Here is a 16,739-nt window from a genome sequence, read left to right as displayed (position 1 = left end):
CACAGGGTTTTTAAAGAAATGTTTCTGGTTTTAGTCAGATAATAGTAGATTATGCTGTCAGTGTGACACTATTTACAGCCAAATTATATAATATAGCTCTTACTTCACCATGTTTACCAAAGGATTCAAAATGTGGTATTAATGTACTTTATTTAAATACCCTGGTATTTTATTTCATTTGTTTGCGTAATAAATTGTATTTCATTTTCTTGAGAAAGGTCCCAGTGGAACTTTTAAGTCTACCATGGAAGTCCATAAATACTTATTTGCTCAATAAACATGGTGTGTCTAGTGTTTCACCTCTGGTGCTAGGATCTATATATATCTCTGCTTCTTCTGAGATCATTGATCTCAAAAGGTTTGCATGTTAAGTATATTTAAAATACTGAAAATACTGAACCCTCTTAAAACATTGTTTTGCATAGAGATGCTCATTATTATCACTATTGTTAAAAAACCATTTATTAAATTTTAATTGTTGTGCTATCTTAATATCTTGTTTTATGTGAAACTTTATATTCATTCTAGTGAATACTTATTCTCATCACTAAAACTGACGTGTTAACGCTGTATTTTTCACTTATTTGGATTTTGCAGGTGGAGGATACAGGAAGATATACATGTCTGGCATCCAGTACTGCAGGAGATGATGATAAAGAATATTTAGTGAGAGTGCATGGTAAATTTGGCAAAATCTCCTGCAATCTATCATATGCTAATACCTAATTAGAAGCTGTAATTTATGGAACATGGGGCAACTCCATAGCACATCATAAGATACATTCATATATATAAGGAAATATGTATTTGACAAATCTGATTCTTATATTTGGTTGACCAAGTGCTTTTTTGGAAATACTCATTGGACTTTTTGACTTACTCATTTTGTTCCTGTACAATTTATAGTTCTTTATTTAAAATCATACAATATAGGGATCCCTGGGTGGCGCAACGGTTTGGCGCCTGCCTTTGGCCCAGGGCGCAATCCTGGAGACCCGGGATCGAATCCCACATCAGGCTCCCTGTGCATGGAGCCTGCTTCTCCCTCTGCCTATGTCTCTGCCTCTCTCTCTTTCTCTCTCTGTGACTATCATAAATAAATTTAAAAAAAAATTTTTAAATAAATAAATAAAATAAAATCATACAATATAAATTACTATAAAGAAGAAAATATAAGTCATCCAGTATCATTACACAAAGGCTCTTTTGCATACAAATGTTTTTTCACAGAAATGTATCATACAACATATACTATCAAACTTGTTTTTCAACTCTTAGTGGTTTGATGAACATGCTTTCATGTCAAAAAACATGTTTTTATATTGTTTAGTGATGGCTAGTATTCCTTTTTTTGAATACACCATCATTTATTTAATCTATTCCCTATTTTGGATATTTAAGCTGTCTTTGTATTTTCACCAGTATAAGCAATACTGTTATAGACATCTTTGTACATAAATATTGGTCTGTTCTCTTAATTCTTTTGTTTCGGTAAATTTCTGTAAGTACACTTGCTTGAATACACATACACACGTACGCATTTAAGGATCTGAAATTTATAGCCAAGTTAACTTCTAGAAAAGGTGGGCCCATTAGACTCAACCCAGTATTATTTCAACTCAGAGATAGGAATTACTCTTAATGGGAAGGAACATTAAAAAACCAAACAGAAGATACTTATTTCATTGTCATAGCCTAGATGACTAGGCAGTGCAAATTGTCTGAATTTAGATGTCCCCCTCTCCCCACCAGACCTAACACAAATTAGACCTGCCATTAATTGACATGTAAATTCTGTATTAAAAGAAAGTCGCATTAAAAAATACTCACATTTCTAAATATTACGAAAGTATATACATTTCTGTATATTATGGACAGACCCTGATTTAGTTTTCAAATCTGATGTTCAGAGAAAATTATTGGCAAGTGTGGAACCTGAACAAGAAATCTTTTCTTTGACCCTTGGTTTCTTTACCTGTTAAATGATTATAATAAAGTGATTATATTACTTATCCTTTCATTCATTTTTAAAAAGTCACTACCTATAATCATTTGTACCACAAATTGAACATGTAATGTTTTAAGTTTATGCCTTTTATTTTATATAACAGAAGCAACATTTGTTGAAAATCTAAGATAATTCAGGTCATTTTTATATCTTGCTTCTTGAAAGCCTCTGACATGTTTGTTCTCATACCTAGCGCCCCCGAATATTGCTGGAATGGATGAGTCCCAGGATTTCACCGTGTTACGGAACAGACAAGTGACATTGGAATGCAAATCAGATGCAGTGCCCCCACCTGTAATCACTTGGCTTAAAAATGGAGAACGGTTACAGGTAAGTCTTGCTAAGTTCCACACACCCATTTTGAGAAAAAAAATCAGCTGTAGAATCTTTACCAAAGAGGGTAGACAAAACCAAACAATAACAGGCTACTGTTATTCAACATTGAAGGAGTGGGCATAGGGTCTTTTAATCACCCTTCTTTTCTCTTCTCTTCTTGGGCAGTTATTAACTAGTTATGGGTCAAAAGACAGGTATTTTCATTCAGACACTGTAATTTGGCCCAAGTATGTATCTCCTGGAGTCTGTGGATTAAAATGATTTGAAATACTCAGCTATTTCTTTAATTGAGGGAGAAGAAATCATCAGAAGAACTGATCTGTCCTGCCAAGTTTCGTGGGCAAATTCATACTAAATTTTTCTGGAATAAACTGGGACTCAGCTGAGGAGGGACCCCCAGGAACTAAGTGATACCCTTGAATACCAGGAATATAGGACTGGCTCTCTAAAGCTTCCCATGGTCATGTGATATCTATGTGCTGTCACAGAGTGTCACAGCCCAGGATCCTAAATAGCCTTTTAGGGTTGGCTCAAAGCCTTGATTTTGAATGCTTGGATTGTTCTTATCCTACTAGTTACTTATGCCTTTTTTCCCCTTTTGATCTTCCTCATCCTATTAATATAACCTACTGTGTTACACTGTGCCTAATTATAAAGGGAGATTAAATCCCCTAACACCTGAAGCAGAAGGACTTCTACCATCACCAAACCATACCAAAGGACCAAAACCAGACTGGATTCTAACAGTTAGTTACATGCTAAATTATGGTTATCACTTAAACTTCCTGTGCCTCAGTTTTTCTATTTATTGTACCCTTGTATAATGGTAGGTGCTAACCCCACTTAGCTCACAAAATCTTTCATATTCTGACTTTTTCTCCATTGTTTTATTTCCCATGTTTCACTCAAAACTATTAGGTGTTCAGGGGTGCCTAGGTGGTATAGTCAGTTAAGTATTTGGCTCATGGCCATGATCTCAGGGCCATAGGACTAAACCCCACAATGGGCTCCATATTCAGTGTGGAATCTGCTTGAGATTCTCTCTCCCTCTCTCCCTCCCTAATCACTGCTTGCATACATATGCACTCTCCCTCTCTCTTAAAAATAAAAATAAAAACTAATAGGTGTTCAGATAAAGACTGAGTGAATGTTGATGATAGAGAAGCTTAGACTAATCCCTGCTATGACCATGTGATGTTAGTACTGGGACAGGGTGAGTTCAACAGTTATTAAAAAATAGATGAGTTCAGTTTGAGATATTTTGAATGTGAATTACCAATATATTATCCAAGTGGAGATTTTAAAAAGACCTAAGAAATATGGGCCCCTATTTCATCAAAAATGTCTTCAACTTGATAGTCCTCCCTGGTATGACCATAGGTTTGTATGAAGTTGACCAGGAAGCATAAAGTGTAAGATAACCTGTAAATGAGAATAGAGCATAAGGCAACACTAATAATTATCATGTGAGCAATGGAAAAAGAAAAGAAGACCAGAACTGAGAAGGAGGACTCAAAGAGATAGAATTAAGAATAGGAGACACTGGTGTACTAAAAGCCAAGAAAAAGAGAAGGTGTGGTTAACAGAGTCCGTTAAGATATACATTAAGTTGTGTCTTGGTTTTGACAATACAAAGAAGTGGTTCAAGATCAGAACAATGGTTCTTCAATAGAGTGATCAAAGGAAAAGATAGGTTACAGTAGTTGGGGGAGTTAAGAGAGAAGAGGGAATGGAAATAATTATGAACTATTCTTGAAATGTAAAAGATTTTCTATGTTTAATTTACTGAAAGAAAGAGACTAAAGAGATATTGTAGTGAGAAAGAGAAGTTTATAGGATAACGTGTGTTCGACAGAGAAGGAATGGGCCCCTGGTCACAGGTGAAGAGGTTGGCCTTGGACAGAATGGCTAACCTTTTCTACAGAGATGGAAAAATAGGAAAGTTGTATTCACATGTAAGATGGGAGGAAAAGAGAACTGCAGGAGCGGGGCTTTGGTTTTCTGCATGGAGTAGGAAACAAGAACATCAGCTGAGAATAAGATTCTATCTGAAGGAGGAGGTCAGATTTGGAAGACTCACTGGTGGCCAATGAGAAGAGAACCAGAGAAAATGTTAGTGAGACTTGATGAGTTAGCAGAACTCAAAGGTGAAACAAAAACCTTTAAAAAATCAACTCTGAAATTTTTTATTAGCCTAAAACCCTGCTATACCCATATAAAAAGGGTACACATACATGTTTTATAGAACTTAACCTATATGTTTAAGAAATCACTTATTATCGTCAGAGGCAATAAAATTCTATCACTAAGAGCCCCTATGGCAACGAAAGGCCTAGACATGGACACCAGGGTAGCTCAGTTAGTTAAACATCTGCCTGATGTTTAGCTCAGGTCATGATCCCAGGATCCCGGGATCCAGCTCCAGGATGGACTCTCTGCTCAGAAGGGAAGTCTGCTTCTCCCTCTGCCTCTCCTGCTTGTGCTCTTTTTCCCTCAAATAAATAAACAAAGAAAAGAAAAGGAAAGAAAGGCCTAGAGAAAATACATGATCTCATAAAATGAATAGAGCTGGACTGCATATTTTAGTATGACCAACTTTTTTCATTAGAAATATACAGTTGGCCCTTGAATAGCAGGGAGGTTAGAGGCACTGATCCCCATCTGATCCCCATCACACACAGTCGGAAATCGGCATATAACTTTGGACTCTCCCAGAATTTTACTAATGATCTATTGTTGACCCAATGCTTTACCAATAACATAGTTGATCAACATATATTTTGTATATTATATATACTATATATTCTATTTTTACAATAAAGTAAGCTAGAAAAAATAAAACATCATTATCAAAATCATAAGGAAGAGAAAATACATTTACAGTACTGCATTGTATGTATTGAAAGAAATCCACACGTAAATGGACCCCTGCAGTTTGAACATCAACTGTGCATCTATCTGGGACAGAGCCCATATGGCAGAAAAATCTTATTTAGGTTCTCCCTGAAGTAGTTCTTTCTTTGGTTCAACCAGAAAATATCAGTCTTCTATGCTACCTGGCATTTCTTAATGATTATGAACATCATGAATCTTAATTTATACAAGACTAATTGTTTACATCTATTTTCTGTAATGAACTTAATAGCAAAGATTAGGTTTTATGGTCTCTATATTTTCATAATTCTTGATTATGTGCCTGGGCACAAAATAAATGCTTAACAAATATGTGTAGACTAAAATCATTTATTTAATTATTTTTAAACTGTTAAAGGATCATTATTTCCTATAAGCAAAGTCAATTTATTAGTCATGGAGCTTTCAGTTGTAAGTGACAGAACTCAAACTCAAAGCAGCTTAAATTTTTTTAAAGGCATTTATTACCTACAGTGATTAGTGAATTTAGGTTTTAGGTATTACTAGAGGTTCTCCTCATGTAATCAAGCATCGATGTTGTTTTTTTCTCTGACTCTCAACTCTGCTTGCTTTGTTTTATATTCAGAGCTGTCCATACATGGTGATAAGACTTCCACCAGACTATGTCATCGTCACTTACCTGATACCAATAAAAAGAGCATGTCTTATTCCCCAACACTTATAACAGTGTCCTGCAGAGGGCTCTCAGGGGCCCAGCTTGAGTTACCTGCTCATTCTTGAGTATCTGGATCATTGTGGCTTGGAGAACTGGGAATATTTGATTGTGCCTTTGCCTTAAGTACACTCCCAGAAATAGTTCCCTAGGGGTTTTGATCCCAGGATAATGCTAGGGGTTGCAGACAAAGCATAGTGGAAGACAGGCAAGCCACAGCTTGCTATACTTACTTTTTGATGTTAAAAAGTATTTTATTCTATTTTCCTAACATCTTAATCGTAAATTTTACTTGCTGAATCCAGGCAACACCTCGAGTACGAATCCTATCTGGAGGGAGATACTTGCAAGTTAATAATGCAGATCTAAATGATACAGCCAATTATACTTGTGTAGCCAGCAACATTGCAGGAAAGACTACAAGGGAATTTATTCTCACTGTAAATGGTAAGAAAAATTAATAATCGTTTCACAATTTAAGAATTTAGTCAAGGGCATTCAAATAAATGGTAACATTTTTGTTTCTTGTGGGCACACTCAGTGAATTTTGGTAGTTATCTTATTTTTTGAAAAAGACAACAGGTAGTATTTGTATTATGGCTATATTCAAACCATATTTCAAAAAAAAGTAAAGATACATTATCTTAGAGGATAATATATGTCCAGTTGTTATCAGTATATCCTGACAATTTGTGTCATTCAGATAAGAGCCATTGAGAAAGTCACACTAAATCTCTGGATGACAAGTGCTTCACTATTTAGTTCACCTTTATTGATGTTGATGTTTGAGTATATATTACTAGACCAAGACTGACACAGGACTATGATTCTCTTAAATCTAAAATCTGAACATTAAAATTTGCCAGTATTTGGAAAGATAATACAGTCTTTTCCCCAAAACAGTCTCTTTGGTTTTTTAATATATGAAACTTTACAGGATATTGGGCGACCCGCACAACTAATATCTCTAATACTAAAATTAAAATTCAAGTTTTCTATTCCCATATGAACTCAATGCTTAATAAAATACATGCTCTGAGACTTGCATGATTAATCACAGATGTGCTTTTCATTAGAACAGCCCACTTTCTGTTCTTTATTTAAAGTGAAGTTGTTCCAGTGTTAACATTCTCAGACCATTATTTGGCCAAAGAGAAATAAGAAATATCATCTTTAATTTGCATCAGACCAGAGCTGATTTTTATTCAAGCGTCTCTCCTACAAAGCCAAATTTCACACACCATATCAAGGATTTAAAACCTCCTTCCCCCCACCTGTGCTTTATTTTTAAACACTAAGGATCTTGAATAAGACCTTAGGAATTAAACCCCAATTCTGTTTATACTAACCTGAATTAGCTGTAGGCAAAGCTACACAGTTGACTCAAAGCTAACCTTGTTATTACCTCTTCAGAGTCTTAGCTCAGGCTATGTTGTTAATATGAATGAAGTTTTCCACATGCATCTCTTGTGCAGTTCCTCCAAACATAAAGAGTGGCCCCCAGAGTGTTGTCATTCACTTAAATATGTCAGCTGTATTGGAATGCCTTGCTGAGGGTGTGCCAGCCCCACGGATAACGTGGAGAAAGGATGGAGCTGTTCTATCTGCAAGTCATGCAAGGTAACAGTTCTAGAAAAGGATGAAAAATACTGTAATAACTGAAATAGAAATTCCTAAATCTTTTTTTTCCAGTGTATAATTTTAGTCTTGTTACATTTAATATTAGTTTCTTCATCTTAATATGAGAACCAAACTAATGCTATTTTTAAAGCATAATCCTAAGGCTCATAGCCAGAGCATAATGATTGTAATTCACCCAAGATCATAAGTCTATCTGCTATGCACCTTTGTGGGATACCCCTTTTTTCCACCAAGGGTATTGCAAATTTCTAAAACAGGAAAAAGACTAAAAATGGATTTAACTAAGTCTTTTAAAAATACTTTCAGTCAGGGGATCCCTGGGTGGCGCAGCGGTTTAGCGCCTGCCTTTGGCCCAGGGCGTGATCCTGGAGACCCGGGATCAAATCCCACGTCGGGCTCCCGGTGCATGGAACCTGCTTCTCCCTCTGCCTAAGTCTCTGCCTCTCTCTCTCTCTCTGTGTGCCTATCATAAATAAATAAAATTTAAAAAAAAAATACTTTCAGTCAGAGGAAATAGGTGGGCGTATGGGGTAACTGGCTGATGGACATTAAGGAAGGCACATGATGTAATGAGCACTGGATGTTATATGCAACTGATGAATAACTGCACTCTACTTCTGAAACTAATGATACACTATATGTTAATTAATTGAATGTAAATAAAATAATAAAAAAATAAAACTCTGGTTTTAAAACTTAAAAAAAAATACTTTCAGTCAAAATGCAAATAATCAGAAAAGGTTGATTCCAGGAACTTTGCCTGTGATCTTTCTTGTAGATACTCCATCTTGGAAAATGGATTCCTTCATATCCAGTCAGCACATGTCACAGATACTGGGCGATATTTGTGTATGGCTACCAATGCTGCTGGAACAGACCGCAGGCGAATAGATTTACAGGTCCACGGTAAATATACTTGTATGAAGAGCATCTAATCTTTGGGTTAAATGTCCTTTGATAGCTGAAACCCGTGAGATCATATAGATCTCCAGGGCAATGTAAAGGTACCACACTCTTGTAAATGGTCAAGACCCATGTTTCTCCTCATTGTGGCTAGCAGCATCACAGCACTAAATTCACAGAGCCTCATTGTGTTTGCAACTACGGAGCAAGTTACCAGTGATTAATTACACTCTGGCAGAAATATTACAGATGGCATACTATCTGCTGAATGTCTTTCCCTCTTATTTGCTGACTTTGTTTTAGTTCCTCCATCCATTGCTCTGGGTCCTACCAACATAACTGTAACAGTAAATGTTCAAACTACTCTGGCTTGTGAGGCTGCTGGGATACCAAAACCATCGATCAAATGGAAGAAAAATGGGCATCTTCTTAATGTGGATCAAAATCAGAATTCATACAGGTAAGGAATAATTTAACTGAAAATCCTACCTATTATTTAAAAACATGATTTTTTAAAAAATTATTTCCTATCAGTGGGGACAGTGTGTGTGTGTATATATATATATATATATATATATATATATATATATATATATAAAGTATGGAGAATTAGCTAGTATCTAGAGAGTATATATTTTTCCTAATGTGGAATTAGTTTCTCAACCTAAAAGCTTTTTATGAATTATTGCTTCAACTTTTCTGTTGATAAGCTGATGGTCAGAGATACAAGATATCTACCTTGTAGATACAAGGTTAGATTCCTATTCTGCTTTATTTTTTTCAGCACCTTTTGGAATTTTATAAAAACAAAGAATGAAAATATTTGATATAAGGGAAGAATACTTTGTAAAAATAATACCATCTTTAGCTGTAGAATAAAAATGAAATTCTGAACCTTGAAATAACTTAGGTATTTTGGTAGCATGTGTGAGGAGGAAAAACATCATTTCCTCTAATTTTTTGCATTCCTCTGGCTTTACTTCCAGTAGTTCATAATATGACAACATATGTTTTTTAAAAACTAACCTTTTAATCACTAGGAATTTCTGATGTTTAAATGAGTATCATTTCTTGTATCTCAATTAAGTTAACAGGTATCTTGTCAAAGGAATTGCCATAAATACTAAAAACAAATATTCTTGTAAATGTACTTTGACAATAATCAATTCTTATACATCAGGAAATAGGAAACTAGAAGTTTTTCCCTTGAAATTCTGATTTTGCTCTCTCTTTCTCAACATTTTAATCTTTGGGTACTGAGAGTCTAATGACTTGAAGGTATACATTATGTAGAAAATGTTCATTACCATTGAATTAAAAAGCATGTCAAATGTATTCCCGTTGAATTAAATCATTTTTGTTCTACTAGTGCACACTTTGAAGTAAGAAATAGTTATTGAAAAAAAAAAAAAGAAATAGTTATTGAGATTTACTTTGAATAACATATGTATATTTACTAAATCTCTTGAACAATTGAAGTGTCCAGATAACTTTAGTTTCGAATTGGTTAAAAGTTAGGGAAAAGACTTATACACGTAAGGAAACATGTGAAGTAAGGCAATATGTAGGACAGATGGATTTGTAATTATTTGTCTGTCAATGGAAATAATCAAATACCGATCTGCAAAGTTATTCTGAAATTTAGAGATCATTTATGTGAAGCAGTTGAGATGGTGCCAGAATGTATTCAATGCTCAGTAAACACTGGCTATCATCAATATGCTCATTTTACTGTATTTCACTTTTAAGACAGCAAGGTTGATCATGATATAAGCAATCAGAAAACGCAAGATTCCCTCATCAAACAATTCTTCTACCCAGCTGTTTCCTGTAAATCTCAGTTGAAGCTCTATTAATCCATTGCCCATATTAAAAAAAAAAAAAAGTCTGACACATGAACTATCAGAAAGATTCCTTATTTTAACACAAGGAAAGAATTCCATTTTCCTCAATTCAGAATATGGTACCGTATTGAGCCAACATTTATGGAAACTGATATATGATACATCATTGCTTTGAAATCTTTCTTCTAGGCTCCTTTCTTCAGGTTCACTAGTAATTATTTCACCTTCTGTGGATGACACTGCAACCTATGAGTGCACCGTGACAAATGATGCCGGAGAGGATCAGAGGACTGTGGATCTCACTGTCCAAGGTACAACTGGCTTAGTATGTAGATTGGTAGCTCTTATAATGATACATTTCATTATTCCACTAATCCACAGGAGAGTTTCCTTCTCCATTTACTATGATGAGGCTTGGAAATCTGAAAGGGTTGGAAATGTGTACTTTCTTACTATTGTTATTATTGTTGTAGTTCCACCTTCCATAGCTGATGAGCCTACGGACCTCCTAGTAACCAAACATGCCCCAACAATAATTACCTGCACTGCTTCAGGAGTTCCATTTCCCTCAATTCACTGGACAAAAAATGGGATAAGACTACTCCCCAGGGGAGATGGTTATAGAATTCTTTCCTCAGGTAAGACCAAGCTCAGGTAATTACACATCTATGATTAGATTAATTATTAATGGATAGCCTTACCTGGCCTTTTGTTGCACCAAAATAAAATACATTTTCATTCCTAGACCTACACATCTGGAAAAAAAAGTACAGTTAGAGTAGGAAGGGGAACTAGACTAAGGGAGAGGGAAAAAATCTGGAAGCAATGATAATGGAATGTAATAAGCATGATCACTGGAATTTTATGTGCATATTTACTAGCCTTGAGGTTTCACAAATTCACTGGTTGCCTTTGAGTGAACCACACTCTTTCCATTGGCCAAAAAGAACCTCCATTCATTCAACAAACATATAATTCCTAAAATAAGTTATATACTCCACTGAGTTTCTGAGGATATAAAATTAGGAGGATTCTTGTTCTCAAGGTTTTTATAACTGAGCAGGTAAGGCTAGGTGATAAGTGCTAAGATGGATAATTTTTGAGAGTGGTAGTAGCCATCATTTATAAAATTTATGTATTGAAAGAGAAAAAAATAATTCACCTAAATGAAAAAAAAAATAATTCACCTAAATGAAAAAGTAGTTCACTTGGAAAAGTACACTAAAGATAAACTAAAGTAGTAACTAACATCCTCCTGGGGCTTTATGCATCTGTGCATATTATTTTAAGGGAGTTTGTTTATTTTTTCAATAGAAGGGAAATAATGGAAGATTGTTCACAGGGTAGAACTTAGTTTTCCAAGCCAAGTATTTTGGCTGTCTCAAAATGTGTATAGATTTTGATTGGTAGCAATTAAAAGCATAAACTAGAAATTACCCTTCAGCACAAGGTATTGTATTAAGAGAACAGGTTGGAACTTTCTCAAAATATTAAACAAGAGTTACCATGTGACCCAGCAGCTCCATTCCTAGGCATCTAACCGGAAAAATGAAAACATATGTCCACATGAAGACTTGTATGGAAATGTTCATACAGCATTATTCACAATATTGCTGTAAACAATCCAAATGTCCATCAACAGATAAAAGAATAAACAAAATGTGGATAATCCACACAATCAAATTCTCTATCAATAAAATGGAACAAAAATATTGGCACATGCTACAACAGACGAAACTCAAAACCTGTGCTCACGGTGAAAGAAGTCAAACACAAAGAACATCTGTATGATTGCATCTGCATGCAATGTTCAGCAAATGTAAATATATGGAGAATAAGAAGAAATTAGTGTTTGTGAGGGGCTAGGGCTGATGAGAATGAGAAGTGACTATAAATGGAATAGATTTCTTTTTAAAGGGATAATAGAAATGTTCTCAAGATTAGATTGTGATAGTTGCACAACTCTATAAATATACTAAAAATTATTAAATTGTACATTTAAGTGGGTGAATCTTATGGCACGTAAATTTTGCCTAAAGAAAGCTATTAATAATGATTAAAAGGCACTGTGTTAGGCCCTTCAGGGTGTACAAGTATGAGTATAAGCCAAGCACCACTGTGCTATGAGGATGAAAAAACAAAATCAGAGAGACCTAGTTTATCGAACCAGAAAAATGGTTGCAGAAAAATGGACACACTGTGCATAAAACTTTTTTCCTTTTTAGGAGCAATTGAAATATTTGCGACTCAGTTAAACCATGCTGGAAGATATACGTGTATCGCCAGGAATGCAGCTGGTTCTGCACATCGACATGTGACCCTTTATGTCCAGGGTATGAAAGGTTACTTAATCATTAAAAGTTTGTTTTTTCTTCAAGTCATGTTTATTCTTGAAAGAATGTACTGTCTAGAGCTACGAACCACAGTAATATCTTGGGGATATGAAAGACTAATAGGTATTATCCAATAAAAAAAATGAAAAATCACACAAAACAATCCCTAAATTATTTTTTTTTCTTGAACTTCTATAATCTGTTGTTGCTTCTAGTCTTCTAATGGGGTTCTTCTAATGGAAACTTCCTACAGTAGCAAGACTCAAAATATGTAATATGGCCAATATTCTCTTTTCCCTTGGACAATCAGATCACTAACAATTTGGAAATACAAATCTGGGCCTGTTTAACTTCATGGCTACTTTTAGACATTTCTGCCGCTAACTTTGCTTTTTCTGCCATTGCTTTTTCTGTTGGTTCTTATAGAGCCTCCAGTCATTCAGCCTCAGCCAAGTGAGCTAGACGTCATTGTAAACAATCCCATTTTATTACCTTGTGAAGCAACAGGGACACCGAGTCCTTTCATTACTTGGCAAAAAGAAGGCATCAATGTTATCACTTCAGGTACACTGTTTCTATCAAGAAAATTACAGCAAATCAGTGTTTTATGATTCATAAGTCAGTATGATTTTTTTAATGAAAGCTTTTAATAAAAATTCTTCTCACTGTGCTTTCATAACTGATGTAGGCAAAAGTCATGCAGTTCTTCCTAATGGTGGCTTGCAGATCTCCAGAGCTGTCAGAGAAGATGCTGGCACTTACATGTGTGTGGCTCAGAATCCAGCTGGCACAGCCTTAGGCAAAATCAAATTAAATGTTCAAGGTACCTAAATAATAAATTTCTATGTCTTCATTGCAAAGATGCTCATGACAATGTATATCAAAATTCATCTATCTAAAATAACAATGCTGCCATAGTTCTCAACATTCTTAGTTTACATTATATAACGTGTTTTCCTATTACCCTTATGAAGAAGAAAATGTAATGTTTGGGGGGGGTTGTTCATTGTTTAAATAAGAAAACTGAGGCATCTCGTTTTATTTTGGATTTCTATGAACTTCATATGGTACTGTTTCATTGTAGTACATATTTAAGGCAATTTTTATTTTTATTTTATTTTATTTTTTAAGGCAATTTTTAAAACATCGTCTTTATAATACCACTTTGGATACAATATGAAACACTAGATTGTAATGTCAACTTAAAAAACAAATCATACATTTTTAAAAATCATAAATAAAAAATCATAAAACAAAGAAAATGTAGTAGTTAACAAACTTGATGGGAAAAATTATTCTGTAGATAAAGGAAGGTCTTTTCATATTTGACTATTATTTTCTTGACATAATATTGATATCTTGCGTGCATTGTTTTTGTGAATGAAAAAGTGACCTGGAAGTAGGTTCTGAGTTTCTGAATTTCCATTAGCTGATGTTGAATTTCCTTATAGTGTGATTTTCCTATGGTAAATTACTAAGGTAAGGCTTACTTAACTGCACGTTATAAATCTAGTTTCTTTATATTTTTAACATTTTCTCAACAAATATTTATTGGAATAATAAGTGGAAATACATTGAACATTACAGACATGATCCTTCCCTTATGGTATCCAGAAGGAAAAAAACTAAATTACCAAATAAATTAAATAATTCCAAATTCTGACACATGCTAAGCAGGAAAAAAAAGGCTGAGATGGAGAATAATGGGGGAAATGTGGGGACCACTTTACATTAGTGGTTAAAGTAGGCTTTAAGAAGTAGGCTTCTGGGACACCTAGGTGACTCAATGGTTGAGCATCTGCCTTTGGCTCAGGTCATGATCCTGGGGTCCAGGGATCGAGTCCCACATCAGGCTCCCTGCAGGAAGCCTGCTTCTCCCTCTGCCTATGTCTCTGCCTCCCTCTGTGTATCTCTCATGAGTAAATAAATACAACAATTAAAAAGAAGGAGAAGAAGAAGAGGAAAACAAAGACGGCTTCTCTGAAGGGTACCATTTAGAAGGAGGTGGAGGAGGAGAAGGGGAAGGGGAAGGGGAAGGGGAAAGAGATGACTTCTCTGAAAGGGTACCGTTTAGGCTGAGACCTGAATGCTGAGCTAGGATGAGCCATACAAAGGTGGCAGACTATCCAACGGAGAGAGGACATCATGAGCCATGACCCCACGACAGGAAAGAGTAAGAAAAGAAGCATGCCAGTGTGGTAGAGAGTGGTGGAAAAGGAGAAGGTTGGCAAAATGTGAAGAAAGTCAGAAAAGAAGGTGGATCAATGCATGGAGGGTCAGAAGGACCACACAAAGGTTATATTTTCTTCTCTATGCAGTGGGAAGCCCTTTAAGGGTTCAACCAAGATGCTTATTTGGGTTTAGGAAGATCTCTTTTGCTGCTCTGTAGGTGTTGGTTTAGAGAAGGGGCAAGACTAGAGCTGGAGGAATTATTCAGGTCCTCTTGGCAAGATGCTACAGCCTGGCTAGGAGTGAGAGTGGCTGTGTAAGTTGCAGGGGTAAATGGAAAAAAACGTGATGGATTTAAGATACTTCTGGAGGTGTAACTGCCAGGATGACTGATGAATCAGATTTGGGAGGTCAGGAAAAGAGAGGAATTAATGATGTTTCCTGGGCTTTGGGCTTGAGCTAATGAGTAGGTAATAGTGCCATGGGGGAACGTAAGGGGAGGAACTGGCTTTGGAGGAAGGAAAACATGATTTCTGATAGATCCTATGAGATATGGGAACATATTAGAAATCCTAGCGGAGATATCAAATTGAGTTGACTATTGATGGATTCAGAGCTCAAGGGAGAAGTATAGTGTAAGATATAAATTTGGAAGTTATCAGTGTATTTCAGTCCACAAGACTGGGTCAGAATTTGGACAGAAAAAAAAAAGCTAAGGACAAAGACCCAGAACTCTGCATTGTTTAAAAGTCTGAGAAAAGAGAGGATGCTGAAATACAAAGGAGCCGGCAGAGATGTTAGAGGAAAGCCAGATGAAGGCTAGGAGAGGAGAGTGTTTCAAGAAAAAGGGAGTGGACAATTTGTTTAATGCCGGTGAGAGGTCAGTTAGATAAGGACCCATAAATATTCATTGGCCTTGGCAACATGGAAGTCATGGAAAGAACAATTACATATAGGAGGGGTTTTTCCTTCAACAATTGATTAAAATCATTGACATGAGCAATTATGGGACAAAGAAACACATTAAATGATTAATAGCATTTCAACATTTCAAAAACACCCAGAGATAACCTCATGCTTTAGAGGTATGAAAATTCTGAACCAAATCTCCCTCCTTGCAGATACCATATATGTAATGGAAAGCACAAACCGAAGCAAATGATGTTGGCTGATACAAGTAATTTTAACATGGTTATTCATATTTTTTCACAACTGAGTGATTTTATTTTACTCAGCACTGTTAGTGTATTTTAAAATCTTGGGACGCCTGGGTGGCTCAGCAGTTGAACATCTGCCTTTGGCTCAGAGCATGATCCTGGATTCCTGGGTTCGAGTCTTGCGCCGGGCTCCCTGCATTGGAACCTGCTTCTCTTCCCTCTGCCTGTGTCTCTACCTCTGTGTGTGTGTGTGTGTGTGTGTGTGTGTGTGTGTGTGTGTCTCATGAATAAATAAATAAAATCTTTTAAAAATAAAATAAAATCTTGTCTCAGGGTTCCTGAGTGGCTCAGTCAGTTAAGCATTTGACTTCAGTTCAGGGTCCTGGGATGGAGCCCCATGCTGAGTGGGGGAGCCTGTTTCTCCCTCTTTTTGCTCTCTCCCTTTCTGTTCCTCAAATAAATGCATAAACTCTTTAAAAATAAATAAATAAAATAAAATTTGATCTCCATGTTATTGACCATTTCTCCATATGCTCTGTAGACATGACAGATAGTCTAGGTCCCCAGGACTTACTATGCACAGGCATTATTTGGATCAGTGGAGCTCTCAGGGATCTCACTTCTGATTCCATTTCTGAGTCAGTATGTGGTAACAATGAATATTGTTTGCCTTGTTCCTCTCTTAAGCTTTCTTGAATGGGTGGTAGTTTTTTTGGTGGGTTTTGCCTGCACATGCTTAAAGGGATATTTTTACTGTCACTG

The 16,739-nt window shown here is 35.8% G+C and overlaps 1 protein-coding gene across 4 annotated transcripts in view; it reads left to right on the top strand.

Moving 5' to 3' along the window:
* HMCN1 (hemicentin 1) overlaps positions 1-16,739 on the top strand; it is a 464,969-nt gene that overhangs the window by 385,790 nt on the left and 62,440 nt on the right. For all 4 annotated transcript variants that reach the window (XM_077901922.1, XM_077901921.1, XM_077901924.1 and 1 more), the window contains 11 exons: positions 598-679; positions 2,202-2,338; positions 6,236-6,377; positions 7,406-7,550; positions 8,350-8,477; positions 8,778-8,934; positions 10,508-10,629; positions 10,792-10,956; positions 12,544-12,651; positions 13,078-13,215; positions 13,340-13,474. In XM_077901922.1, coding sequence (XP_077758048.1) covers positions 598-679; positions 2,202-2,338; positions 6,236-6,377; positions 7,406-7,550; positions 8,350-8,477; positions 8,778-8,934; positions 10,508-10,629; positions 10,792-10,956; positions 12,544-12,651; positions 13,078-13,215; positions 13,340-13,474 — 1,459 coding nt within the window. The remainder of the gene's footprint in view (positions 1-597; positions 680-2,201; positions 2,339-6,235; positions 6,378-7,405; positions 7,551-8,349; positions 8,478-8,777; positions 8,935-10,507; positions 10,630-10,791; positions 10,957-12,543; positions 12,652-13,077; positions 13,216-13,339; positions 13,475-16,739) is intronic.

The sequence above is a fragment of the Canis aureus genome, chromosome 6 (assembly GCF_053574225.1).
Source record: "Canis aureus isolate CA01 chromosome 6, VMU_Caureus_v.1.0, whole genome shotgun sequence".
Lineage (NCBI taxonomy): Eukaryota > Metazoa > Chordata > Mammalia > Carnivora > Canidae > Canis > Canis aureus.
Note: the sequence above shows the minus strand (reverse complement) of the source record. Positions and strands in the feature narration are given on the sequence as shown.